At 42.4% G+C, this 12,973-nt stretch overlaps 1 protein-coding gene across 8 annotated transcripts in view; it reads left to right on the top strand.

The window, feature by feature from the left end:
- ARMC9 (armadillo repeat containing 9) overlaps positions 1 to 9,833 on the top strand; it is a 68,337-nt gene extending 58,504 nt beyond the window's left edge. For all 8 annotated transcript variants that reach the window (XM_035891202.1, XM_035891201.1, XM_035891207.1 and 5 more), the window contains 2 exons: positions 3,573 to 3,745; positions 7,161 to 9,833. In XM_035891202.1, coding sequence (XP_035747095.1) covers positions 3,573 to 3,745; positions 7,161 to 7,183 — 196 coding nt within the window. In that variant the 3' untranslated portion in view covers positions 7,184 to 9,833. The remainder of the gene's footprint in view (positions 1 to 3,572; positions 3,746 to 7,160) is intronic.
- Positions 9,834 to 12,973: the final 3,140 nt, after the last annotated feature.

Raw genomic sequence — 12,973 nt, 5'->3', positions numbered from 1 at the left:
TGTCAACAAGTTATCACTGGTCAGTAGCTGAAGTGCTTAGTAGTCATACCCCTATCCCAGCATTGCTGGTTTTATTTCTGTTGCCTGTCCAAACAGTAGCTAAGCACATAGTACAAATACAAATAGACCATGAGAATTTTATGGCCAAATTGCTTGCTTTATGATGGAGGGAGAGATTATTTTTCAGGCTTTGGCTTGCAAGAAACAAGCCAAATTAGCAGCATCTTGCCCCCCACCCTGGTGAGAGGCTTTGCTTCTCTACAGTCATAATCTATTATTAAAAAGACATGTCCCCAGTAATCTTTAATTTTTCTTCATAAATGTATGTCTAAATCTCAGTCATATATGGATCTCTAACTGAAGGCACAGGTGCAGTATCCTGCAGAAGATGATAAAGCTTTTCATTGCGTGCTTCCTTGGCATGGGTACAGTAATTTGTATTTACAAGTGCAGCCTCGAGTTATGCATATGGGAATGTAGCCTTATACAGTCCAAGCGAGCACAGGGTTTCCTGTGTCAAGGGTCTTTTGTTAATATATTGGTGTTGCAATAGCTAGACCCGCCTTTTCGTTCTTTCATTCTTAAAAGCATACTTTAATTTGTTTGCAAAACAAACAGAGTGAATAAATTGCTGCTTTGGTCATAGTTTTGACCACTGTAAGAGACGTCTCTTTCCTGCTAGGCAAACACTGAGACCTTCATAGAAGAGGTATGTATGAGAAAAGGAGGGCTGAGTTGTGGTGATGAAGCAGTCACTGCTATTTTCTCTCTTCCTTAGCAGTATAAATTGGGAATTTAACTGCACAGAGATCAGTGAAATTATGCTAAATCCATCTGAGAGAAAAACGAGGCCCTAGCAGCGCCATGTCTGTTGCAGTTGTATTTCCACAGGAACAAATGATTGTTCGAAAAAATTTTTTTTTTTAGCCGATGTGTGTCAGACTGGCAGCTGCCCCTGCATCGCTAGTCCCTGCTGCATTTTGATCATGTAAGAATATAGATCTGTTGTGCTTTTTAGCTAATCCAGGATAAATTTGTAATAGACTTGACTTTACAATTATGGCAGGCTGAAAAAGCCCTTTTTTTATTGTGTCTATATCCAGTACCATCATAATAAACAGCTTAAACTCTGCAGGGCCTTCTTAGGTCTCTATTGGTCTTGCTTTTCCGATAATCTGGTAAAAATGGCCAAAAGTCCAAGTATATTTCTCTTGGAGGAAATGGTCTAACTCATCTTTGTGTGGTCAAGTCCTGTCATGTCTCCTGGTTGATTATTCTGATCCCAGTGTCAGTCTGTTGTGCGCTTTTTTTATAAACAATTACTTCTGGTTTCCCAAGTAAACTTCCTTCTCAATGCAAATGTAGGTTTCTCTGTGAGTTTGTTGTGGGTTTGTGTTTTTGTTTGGTTGTTGGGTTTTTTTGGTTTCCTTGGGGTTTTTTTGTTGTTGGAGCACTTGCTCTCAAATTACCACGCCTTGTTGTAAATGACTCCTTTACCAAATATTACGGAACATTTTCCCACAGTACCTTTTGCTGCTTCTTTCTTCATCTCATCAAATTCTAAAGGATGCCAAATAGCAGGTTTCTGTGTTATTCTGAGGATTAATTCTTTTCCTGTTGATGTCGGCCTATTTATTGATGTACTAAAGATGAGGTAGTTCTGTGACACCTGGGCACACAGAGACTGAGATCTGCTCTGCATCCTGTCAGAAAAACAACAGAGTTTTTTTCAACTTTACAGTGTTTGCTCCCATTTGCTTATTTCATATAACATTGCTACCAGCTTATTTCATATAACCCTTTCCTGAAGAGTTTGCAAAGATGTGAGCCATCCTGTGTGTATCTCTGGTAAATTATAGTGACTCTGGTTGCATTACTTCGCTTCATCTCCAAAGTGCCTATAGTCTTCTCTGCCATGGCTACTGCACTGAAACTCTGTGAAGGTTGTTGATGGCTATAAAAATGCTTTTTACTGTATGGGAATACAGATCCTGGGTTTCGTTATCTATTGCTGAATAAGGGAAAAAAAGCTCATTTGTGGCTCAAAAGCTGCTGTGAGGCTGTTGGATCTTCCTTTTTTGTCTACGTTAGCATATCATAGTACATGTAAGATTACCATGAAGAGCACTAGTGAATTGAAAACACAGCTCTTGAACCAAAGTGAATAAAATGACAAAAAAGCAATAACAATGAGACTATTTTATGGAGAGAGATATTTAAATATGTCTGTGGTCCACGGCTTGGGGTTTTATCTAGCCAATCTTACTTTTCTGGTTTTGTTTTGCTAATATATTTCTGCTGCCATCTGCCACCTCCTGCTTTGAAATGAGACACGAGTAATATTTGTAATACTCAGAGATAGGTAGAAGGCTGCAGAGATGGCTCTTGGCAGACCAGTTAGCATGTCTCTGTCCTTAACAGTTAGCATATACTTATGCAAAATACAGACAATTAATGCTATTTAAAATACAAAAGAAACACTTGCTCAATTCTCCCTGCAAGGTGAAGCAGGGGTATAGAAGGGCTAATCAGCACTGACTCAGCAGCATTCCCGGGGCAGGATTAAATGTCTTGAAAGTCCTCCTAATCACCCTTCCTGATGGTCACAAAGGGTTCTTTTGATGGAGCTAATAACACAGGGACTTTCCATTTTAATCTCCTGTCTTTAGATGGCACCTTTTTCAATCTCCTGCCTTTGGCTCTGCTTTTATTTCCTTTTTGAATATCATGAACTTTGTAATTTAGTTATTATTAAAGGTTAACCTTTTCTCCTTTTCAGAGAAAATTGACTCACTAGAGCAAACATGCGTATAGATGTAGAATTATTTTAGAGACTTGCTATTTCCTGGTAGCCTCCATTTTTGTACCTAGGAATGAATACATTGATGCTGGGGGCAGGGAAGGACGGTGTATCCTTACACAGTCATGCATGAAATTTTAAAGAATGGTATTCTTGCAGCACATGCAGACTGTGAAATAGCAGCAGCTGTTTTACGTTCTCAGTGTGAACAAGGAACCGGTGTACTTAGGGAATTTGTCATAGATGCCATCACAGCTTTTTGCTCTTTTGACAAAGCCTTCTGGGAATTCCACAAATCTTATCGCAGCTGGGAGCCAGGGAGGCTGCCTGTGTCTGCCAAGACTGTGACCTATACCTAGGAGAAATAATAGTGCCTGTGCCCTACAAGTATGTATTCCAGTGCCATAGCATTTCTATGTGGTTTTTGCACCTCAGATTGAGTCTGCGTGTGATAAATACAAAGGAAAACAAGCTGAAGATCTATTACTTGTTTGCAGGGGACTTAACTGAACCTGTTCAATCCTGTTGTCCAAAGAACCAGGTTTGAGTAGGATAGACAGGTCGATAGAACCAGGTTTAGAGGCTATGTGGTGAGTACATGCCCCAGGGCACTAACTGTGGTGCCATGTTCCTTTCCATTTGCACTGTCCCTGAATTTTGAGCAGTCTTGTCATGCTGTCACAGCATGTACTGCAGGTTTCACTTGGTTGCAGACTTACTATGCATACATGTTTCTCCATGCATTGCTAACCCTTTCCATCTCCTCCTACAGTGAGTTTCCCTCAGCCTTCACCAGCAAACCCAAGATCCCTCGCACTCCTGAAGTGCAGAGTGCCAGCCCTAGAAAGGGAAAGATCCCAGCAATTGCCCCCCAGTTCTCTCAGTCTGGACCCCAACAAACAAGCCGTCCTAGCTCCTCAGGATCATCCACAAGGAGCAGACAGAGTAAGTGGAAAAAGTCATCATTTTGTCAGTCCTTGGGGTGGGAAAGGAGGGAGCACTGTAGTAGCTCTCCAGGAATGAAGTCGTATGCTGCAAATGTGCCAGGAGTATATGACATGGTACTTGTCACCTGCAGGATGTAGAACCACGTAATTGTATCCTGATGAACACTGCTCCTATTTCCAGGCTGTCATGTGAGCAGTTCAGAGACGTGGGTTTTCCTGTCTCTGAGTGGAGAAAAGTGGCCCAAATTCTCAGAAGTTTGGGGGGAAGGTGCTAGTCTCAGATTAGACTTTCTCTGGATATCATTAGACTTTTTCCTTTTCTGTAGACACTTGTTCACTCCACTGTGTAACTTGTTTAAAGTTCTTGAATTTGGATCCCTGGGTGTGTCTATACAACTGAATGTAGACCAGATGTCAGGCAGTTCAGAAGATGGGCTCAGGGCAGCCTGGTAAGCAGACAGCCAAACCTGGTGTGCGGCTTGTGGCAGTCGTCATTCTGCTGGAGACTTGTACTTAAGAACCATGTGGATGTGTTGTTGCCTGGAGAGGTTTAAGCAGTACTAGTTTGCAGCAGGCTCAGAAGAGAGGAGGGCTGTGACTTGAGGTTAGAGGGAAAGGATGGAATCTTGCTTTAAGCCAGCCAACACAAGCCCAGTAAAGTAGAAATGTTGATCTCGGATGCTCACACAACAGTAAACACATGTATGGTGTGTAAGCTGTGGGGGGATTTTAGGGGAGAGGAGGAAGAGAGATGCATTCTTCATTAACGAGTAAGCTTTTTCTCTGGAGTGTGGATAGGACTACCTGGATTCAAATACACCTCTGGGTCCATCATGTAGTGTATACTCTATATCCATCATGCTGTACACTCTTATTCCAAACATATTGTAAGAGGTTTAGTCATGATTATTTGATCACAATGTAACATCAGCTCTATTCTTTAGCTGTAACTGTTGTCTTTAAACATTTCACAAAAACATGGTGACTCATAATACCTTGCAAACCTTCCCAAGGAATCTGAGGTATGTGTGTATCGTTAACTCCTCATTACAGGTAGGGAAAATGAAATGCAGAGAGTTTAAATAACCTAGTAAATCAGCAACAGAGCTGGAAAGAGCTTCCTAAGTCTTTTGTGTTGCTCACTCGCTGTCATTCCACACAGTTGCATGTGCAGGGAGATGGGGTGGTGTCATTCGGGGGGGGGGTTTTTGGGGGGGGAGGAGTACAGGTGAGGCAGTGGAAAGGAATGTCCTTGGAGGTTAAGGAAGGTTTTGACCTAGAGAGTACTTGCTTGAACAGCCCTGTGCTTAGGCAATACTGCCAGCTCTTTCAGCTTTACTTTTGCTGCTTATGCCCGGTGTTTTACCTCTGACATCAATGCTTTCTGTTTCCTGTGATAGAAGCACTATTCTGCCCTGACTAAATGTGGTGTTAACACCAGAGAGTCCCTGGTTCCTGTTTCGGTTCATTTACAAAAGCATTAGACCACTGAAAAGGAAAAGCACTGCTGAAGAAGGGAAAAGCACAGTATGTGTGTGTGTGCACACAAAAACTGCTCTGCATTTTCCAGTTTCTCCAGGGCAGCTTTACGCTCCTGAGTGCATGTGTCCTATGAAAGATGTGACATACATATATTGCTCTCATAGGGCTCTGGAGTAAGTTCCTTTTCCAGTGGCCCAGTGTATAATGTATTTTATTTTGAAATTGCATTGAAGCAGAGAGTGATCAGAGTTCTACATCGCTTGGGTTTCTCTGTTGAGTCAGTATATGTCATTTTAAGTCCAGACTCTTGGACTCATCTAACTTTTATTGGATAGGATTTGCCTTACACTATACCTTTTATCTTTGCTGTGTCTGTGTATCCTAAAGCTGAATGTATTGCAGGCATCACACCTTACTGTGTGTCCGTTTACCTTTTCTCCTGAGTTTTCTGTTGGGGTTCCAGGTGATTGTTTTCTATCTGTCCACATGTGCCATGAGACAGACTTGGTGTCAGCAATTGAATATTACACTCTTACCTTCCTGCTAAAAATAACAACTCACTTTGTGTATATGTATTCTGCATTCTTGTCTGCTGTCACAGAGCACCTATTAGTTATTGTCCATCTTGCAGGGCCTTTCACACCGGTTTTTATGGTTGGGAAAAATGAGAGGAAGGTGATAAGGACTAGATTTTTAAAGGACTAAAAAGGGCTTTAAGCACCTATGTCCAAACCCGAGGTTCTCAAAGGTAATTAAATTCCCAGCCTTTACTTAAAGGTGCAGGGAGCCATGTGAAGCAGGCGAGCACCTAATGTTTCCCTAGTAAAAGCTCTGTGTTACTGTTCCTTTAATTTCCTAGCTGACTTTTCTGTAAGTCAAGAATGGTATCAGATGCATAGATACCAGCAATCAGTAGATTTCAGCAATTGCTACCTCCCATTTGCCTGCTGCATAGGTATGTAGGTTTTTACATATCAAGAGACTGTTCCAGTGGAAGACTGTCTTTAGTTTGTGGATTTCTTGGTATTTCTGGAGAAATGCAAGTTTTTATAGCTGATGGGCATGATGAGGAAAAGATGAATTTCTGATTGTAATTAACTTGATGTGCTTACTTATTTTAGAGACATTTTTAGCTTTCTTTTAATATTTATTATAGGTGTATTTTCTGAAAATAAGTTGCTTTTACATAAACTTAGCTGAACTAGCTGGACTGCTCCTCTTGGAGCATGGAGTGTGTGGAATGCCCGAGGAATGCAGAGGAAGCACAGATACTAAGTGCAGCTACAGGCTGGGGGCCAGATTCCTGCCTGAGATGTAGCCCACTGACGTTAGCTGAGCTCTAAAGCTGTACCTTAAAGCAAAACCAAGCTCCTCCAAATAAACCCAGCCATGCTGGGATTTTCTGTGGATTCTACTGCCTAGCTGGTACAGGGATGACACTGGCAGCACGGCTAGAACATAGGGTGGACCTCCAAATCTAGACTTCTCCAACTGTACATATGTGCTCCATGTGGACATGGTTAAATGGTTTGATCTATCCTGTTCCTTACCACACATCTGTTCCAAGCATCTCTGCATGGGCATGCTCAAGCTGTTTGTAGTGTACCAAGTTCTGTCTGTGGCACAGTGGAGCTAGAGTAGTACAAAATCTCTGCGAGAAGGATGAGGAATGACTTCTGTCAGGAATGCGATTGGGTCCTGGTGACTCCCTGCTCCTCCACAAGTTCTTTCAGTGTCCGCTGACAAGTGGCTACCATAAATACGTTCTGCATTTTTAAGTTGCAACATCAGTGGTTAAGGTGCCTTTGTGTGTGGTCTTTGTGGTGTTTGTGTCACTGTACAGGTTGAACAAGTGTTGCTCTCAGGCAGCTCCTGTCTTGTAATAAATCCCGCTTTCAGCTGACAGACCCTTTCTTGCTGTTTTTCTGCAGGCAGCCAGTCCTACAGGAAGTGAGAACAGTTCCTTTCCTCGAGAATCACCTGTCACACTGGTGAAGGACAGAGCCAGCTTCCTGTAATGAGCTTTACTGACGACCTGCTGAGAAGAGTGTGAGGTTATTGACATTGCATGGCGTGCATCTTGCACAGTGATTCAGGGGTTATCTGATGGGATGTATCTGTTGTTGTCTCTAAAGCCAGCTAAGACAAGGGCCTTGTTATTACAATTCAAGGTCTCAGCAGCAGCCCGGGACTGATACGGGAGATGGATATAGTCCCAATGTCTCCAATAGTTTACTCTAAAGTGACATTGCCACTTTGAGAAGAAACTCTTGCTCTCTGCCTTCTGTGTCAGAGTAAACGGCCTTTGGAGACAGTATGTAGGGCTCAGTACAGGGGTCTGACCAAGCAACTGTCTTGTTTACATATTGCTTGCTAAACTAGCCTGCCACTTGCTTTTTTTAAAATTATGCCTTAGTGAATGAGTTGGGAGATATCTGTGTTCAAAGGATCTGCACTAGGAGGGAAAATGTACGCCAGATGTGCAAAGCCTCCCCACCTGGAGCAGTCATGCGTGGAGTGAGATTTGTGTTTGGCCACCAGCGACTGGAGAGAAGGTGTTTCATCAACTTCTGACTGACCTGTAGCAGTTGAAAAACACTGTGCCAGTGCCCAAGGCAGCATCCATGCTTACCTCTGAGAATCTGATCAGCAGCTTTATCTGCAGCAATTACTCCTATTCCTTCTTCCTACATTTTTTTCTTAATTCTACTGTTTAACATTTGTGGAATGAATAATCCATTTTTTCCACTGGAATAAAGAACTTTGTTTCTTCATTAACAGAAGAAAGCATGTGAACAGATCAGAAGCAACGCACTCTTTTTACATGGGGCTGTGGACAATCCTCTTCGGTCTTTGTTGCTTTTTTTATGTTCTTCACTTCTGAGCGATGACTGGTTATGTCTTGATGGAATTTGTGCTGGTCTTCAGTGACTATGAAGTGCTGGCTAGGCACATGAGATCAGTAAGCCCTCTGCCAAATAAAGAAACAGCAATTAGTTCTGACAGTGAATTATGAATCTAATGCTGTTTGTTGGTCTTTCTCTCAGAAGTAACAGTTACCAGGAAATGCTGAAGTCTTCACTGGGAGTTGGCTTTTCAGTAACGTCCTCTCATGTGACTCAGTCAACAAGAGCAACAACTTTTCCAGAAATGCAGTTTACTTTGGAACTTGGCTGCCACTGAGGCAGAAACACACAAAAAGCAGGGATTGTATTTGTCATAGGCAGATTTCAAAAGCAAATGCTTTAACAGGTACAAAAAGTGAGAAGGTAAGCCTTGTGTTTTGGAGTTTCACCTTGAGAAACAAACAAGTGGAACACAGCCTGAAACATAAAGCAACTCCAACAGCAACAGTATCTTCCCCTAGAATGAAGACTTGTAAAGCCACCAATCGTTTCCATAGCACCAGAAGAAAGCTTTATGCTTCTCCCGAGACCTTAAATTATGCCTTTTGGTATGTGGTGGCAACTGAAGGGCCAAGGCTATTTCCTCATGTAATGTAGTAGCCATGAGACCACCAAGATCAGTGATGCTGTGTCAGATATTTGCAGAAAGGGCTCCCACGCACAAGATCAGGTAACCTCTTTGGATAATAGACTTAAAATTGGAATTGGGATGTTTTGTAGGAGAAAACATCTTCCAGTTTAAAATTTAGTCATATTCACATGGGAATTACAATTTACTGCTTGGTAACTTCAGTCCATAGGCCTAACAAAAGCAAGCAGAGTATGGGTGTTGCTTTAACTCCCAAACTACATAGGACATAAAGTGCTTATAGACACTTGATAGCCCCTGTCACATAGATCTCCATGCTAGACAAAGAAATCACAGAAAATCTCTGATTTGTGCTTAGATTCATCCCCCTCTTCTCAGGGCTGATAAACACAATTAATGGAAAAATGTCCTCTGGTTCACAAAAAGGCAGTAATGGAAAACAGCCATAAAAACTCACCTAGTGGTTTTCCAGGATAGGCAGCTTCTGGTTTTCCTCTGAAATGCTGTCTTTTTTCCAGCATGTAATATCAATGGCCAGGTTGTTAACACTGAAGTGCTAAGCACATCCATTTGCATACAAGGAAAACACAGGATGCTCCAGCAGCTGAGTTTTATTTATTTCACAGCGGTGCTGAGTTTCATGTTGAAGCAGATCTGATTGTCTGAGATGCAGAGCAGCTTTTGAAAAGCATTCAGTGCAGACTGGGGGTGGGGATGGGGGGTGTTGAGGGAACAACACAACAACCCCAAAACCACACTGGCTTTACCATTAGTTGAGGTCGAAACAGTATCACTCCTTGCAAGTCAGCTGAAGGTGGTTGGTAGGTACGGATACAACTGCTCCAGCGGGTCAAGATCCGTGAAAAGCAAAATGCATCTTGCAGAACTGGACTGAAAAGAACAAGCTGAAGTTTATGTACTTGTGTGTTTTGTTTCTTACTTGGGCCTATTTCACTGCAGAACTCTATATGTACATTTTCCATGTTCAACTCTTTTTTTGGAGTGTAAGTATAGAGTTTGAAAACTGAGACTATTTTTTGTATTAATGCTTGAGAAACTTCATTTTCCAAATACTTGAAAGAAACCGTGGATATGCTTAGAAATAAATTATCAACTGAGCAGTAATTTGGGAGGCCAGTGAAGTAATGTGTCTCCTTTTCTCTGTCTTGTTCACAAAAAGCCCCTCTGATGCCAGTCGGAAGGTTTTGAACTCATGAATAATGTTGATTCTGCCTTTGTTAATAGGACTCCACTATTTGGGGTTGAAAGGTTCCTGGATGGAGGTCAGTAACACACACATAGCAAATTCTGCACCTCACTCTTAAAAGTTGTTAGGTATTTTTTGCTTATGCCATGTAGAGGCTGCTGCTAGATGCAACACCACCCTGGTAAATTCATAGCAGGAGCAGTGGAACTTGCCTGCCTGAATGAGAGGTGTGTGATTGTACTTGAAGTGGCTGTGATTTTGTTAACAATAAGCAAATACAGTTACTGCATATGGCACACAGATCTGTAAGGGAAGTTTTTCTGGAACCAGAGTGCTATGTGGTGCTAGCATGCCTTTTGGATATAACTTCTCTATATTCAGTGTAATTTTGTTTATGGACAGTGTTATACAGGACATAAACTGCCTAAGTCTATTTAAATTTGCATGGAAGGCTCCTTCTGTGCAAGTGCTTTAAAATTATCTGTCAGTGACTAGGTAAAAAAGCCTCTGAAAGGTTTGGTTTTTTTTTTTACCTTTCTCTTTATGATAGGTTTGTTTGGGGTTCGTGAACTTTTAGGGTGTGCATTTGTTTACATTTCACTATTTTATTATCGCCAAATTCTGTCCCCAACAGTTTTGTCTCCACGTGGGTTGAAAACACAGCTCCCTTCTCTTCAGCCTGGCCTGCGTCTGCAGAGGTAGCACTGTTTACTCAAAAGTGTTGCAAAGCAGGCATGAACCACTCGTCGTTTGTGCCATGTCATGAGGAGAGCCCAGGCATTTGGGATGCCACTGGAGATATTGGTTTGGTGTCAGAAGTATTATTTGTCAGAGGATTTAAGTGTGTACGTGAAGACAAGCAAGGAAGTTCTCTGCAGAAAAATTATTACCGTGATGGAGAGGGACAGCGGTTTCTTGGTTTGGCTTTGAGTTGTTTTCGTTAAAAGAAGTTCCTTAGTCTTTATAAATCATGGTGGAGGTTACAGTGTAGAGATAAGAAGTGCTGCATTGCATTCCTCTTTGAGTAGCAGTAGCAGAAAAGCAAACAGGCTGCCTTCCTCCAGGTGTTTAAGTACATCTAGGCTTACCTTTTAGCTTGCGTCTTGAATTCGTCTTTGAGCCAGAACTTCCTGGCAGTTTGGACCGTCCTCACACATTCTTGCAGTCTGGGTTGGTATTGGAACAAGCCCTTTTCCCAGAGAGGAAATGTTGGAGAGCTGGGAGGTGTGCCTTGCTCAGGAAGTGTAATCCAACCAGGGAGTGTGTGAGCCCTGCAGGCCACCTTGGACACAGCTGGCTGTGCCGTGTGGCACGCTGAGCTCAAGGAGGTGTGTGGGCATGGCTAGCAAAGAGGTTATAGATGTAGCCTTGCAAACCTCTGCTGGGCCCAGTGGGAACTAATTCCCAAAATACCTCTGTGACTAAGCCATGTGGGCTTCTCCAGGCCATGCTGCACTTTCCTAACCTCTGCTATTCCTATAATTTATAAAAGAAGTGGGACTCTTGGGAATTTATCAACAGGTGAGAAACAGCAAGACGTTTCAAGGCAAACAAAACAGACTGTAAGACCAGACTGTTCTGGCCAAGCTGCATGGGAATCTGCTGCTAACAGATTTTAAAAAGAAACCAACTTCTGCGTGCAGAACATAGAACATTGTCCTACTGCATATTTGGACTAGTAATTCTTCTAGCCTGGCATCTTGTCAGTGGTTGGGATCTGATGTTTCAAAGCAAGTTTCTTCCCAACTCCAGGCTGCTTTCTACCCTGCAGTGGAAGGGCATTGTATTCAGTTACAGGATCACGATCCAAATTTCCGCTCTTTAAGGATCTGATGCTCTCCAAACAACAGGCTGAGTGGCACACCCCAGGACATCTAATAACTTTCTGGAACGTGTCCTCCTTTTATTGCAAGTTCTCTCAGCAGTCCTTGGCATATGGTCCAATTTTCCAAGAAACTAGGGCAATAATTTATTGCGGTGAAAGTGAAAACGCTTTACACAAATCCAGGTGACAGCTTTAAAGGTTTGGTTTGTTCTTGTCTTCTTCAAATGTGAGAAGTGCTGTTCTGATTTTAAGCCCACAGGTTCGGGGAGTGTCCGGTATTTTGCTCACTCTGAGTGTGAGTGACCTAGCACTGTATTTAATTTAAAAATGGTTTCCAGTATGTCTTGCTGGTTTTAATTTTAAAAGTCTTTAAAGTACTACTTAATTTTAATTATTTTTCTTTTAATGATGCTGAGAGCTAATAAACAGTACAAATCAAGGTAAGTGGATGCCTGAAACAATAGCATTCCTCCTGCAGATTTTAAGGTAATGATATATAAGGCTGGCAGCTATGAACGCAGAGGCCATCTGAAAATCCCTCAGTAGGTGGTCTGATTTTAGGAGGTGAAGACGCCTCCCTCTGCTGCTCTCAAGGAGAATTCTGGCCATTGACAATCCAGATTTCGTTACAGACACATAGTCCTCTTTCTCTGAAGAGTGAAAAAGTTGAGCTAACGTGAGGATGGGGTGTAAGTGCTGGAAATAGCAGCTCTGTGCCAAGTGATACAGTTCCTCATTTGGTCTGCCATGTGCCGGTCTGACCGCCCTAGCCCCTGTCTGGATCCGGTTGATTGTTGGCAGACGTTGAATGCTTCCTGAGAACAAATCACTTTATTGTTCATGTCTGCTCATGCACTGCCTTTTGGGAGCGTGGTTCATGTTGGTAGTGAGAAGCAGGACCATTAGCACCAAATGAATTCTTTGTCAAGCAGCATGTCTCACTGAAATTTTTACCCTTTTCTCCAACTGCTTTCCCCCTGGATCAAATCTGCAGTATCCTAATGGACTGGCTCCTGTTAAGCAGAAGACTTGTTTATTTTTTGTTGTTAACTTGGCAGATTGTGGCCTGCCATGATTTTCCACAAAACTGGCTCCTTTCTTTTTCCTCCTCTTCCAAGTGAGCAGCTGGGAACTGAAATGAGACAGCTCTGGGGCCTGAGGAAAACAGTTCTGTTTCGATTAAGCCCCTTCCATCCTCAAGCCCCGTGGAAACTGAG

Source organism: Egretta garzetta, unplaced genomic scaffold (assembly GCF_000687185.1).
Source record: "Egretta garzetta isolate BGI_Z169 unplaced genomic scaffold, ASM68718v1 scaffold333, whole genome shotgun sequence".
Lineage (NCBI taxonomy): Eukaryota > Metazoa > Chordata > Aves > Pelecaniformes > Ardeidae > Egretta > Egretta garzetta.
The sequence above is the reverse complement of the archived record's forward strand: the minus strand, read 5'-3'. Positions and strand labels throughout refer to the sequence as shown.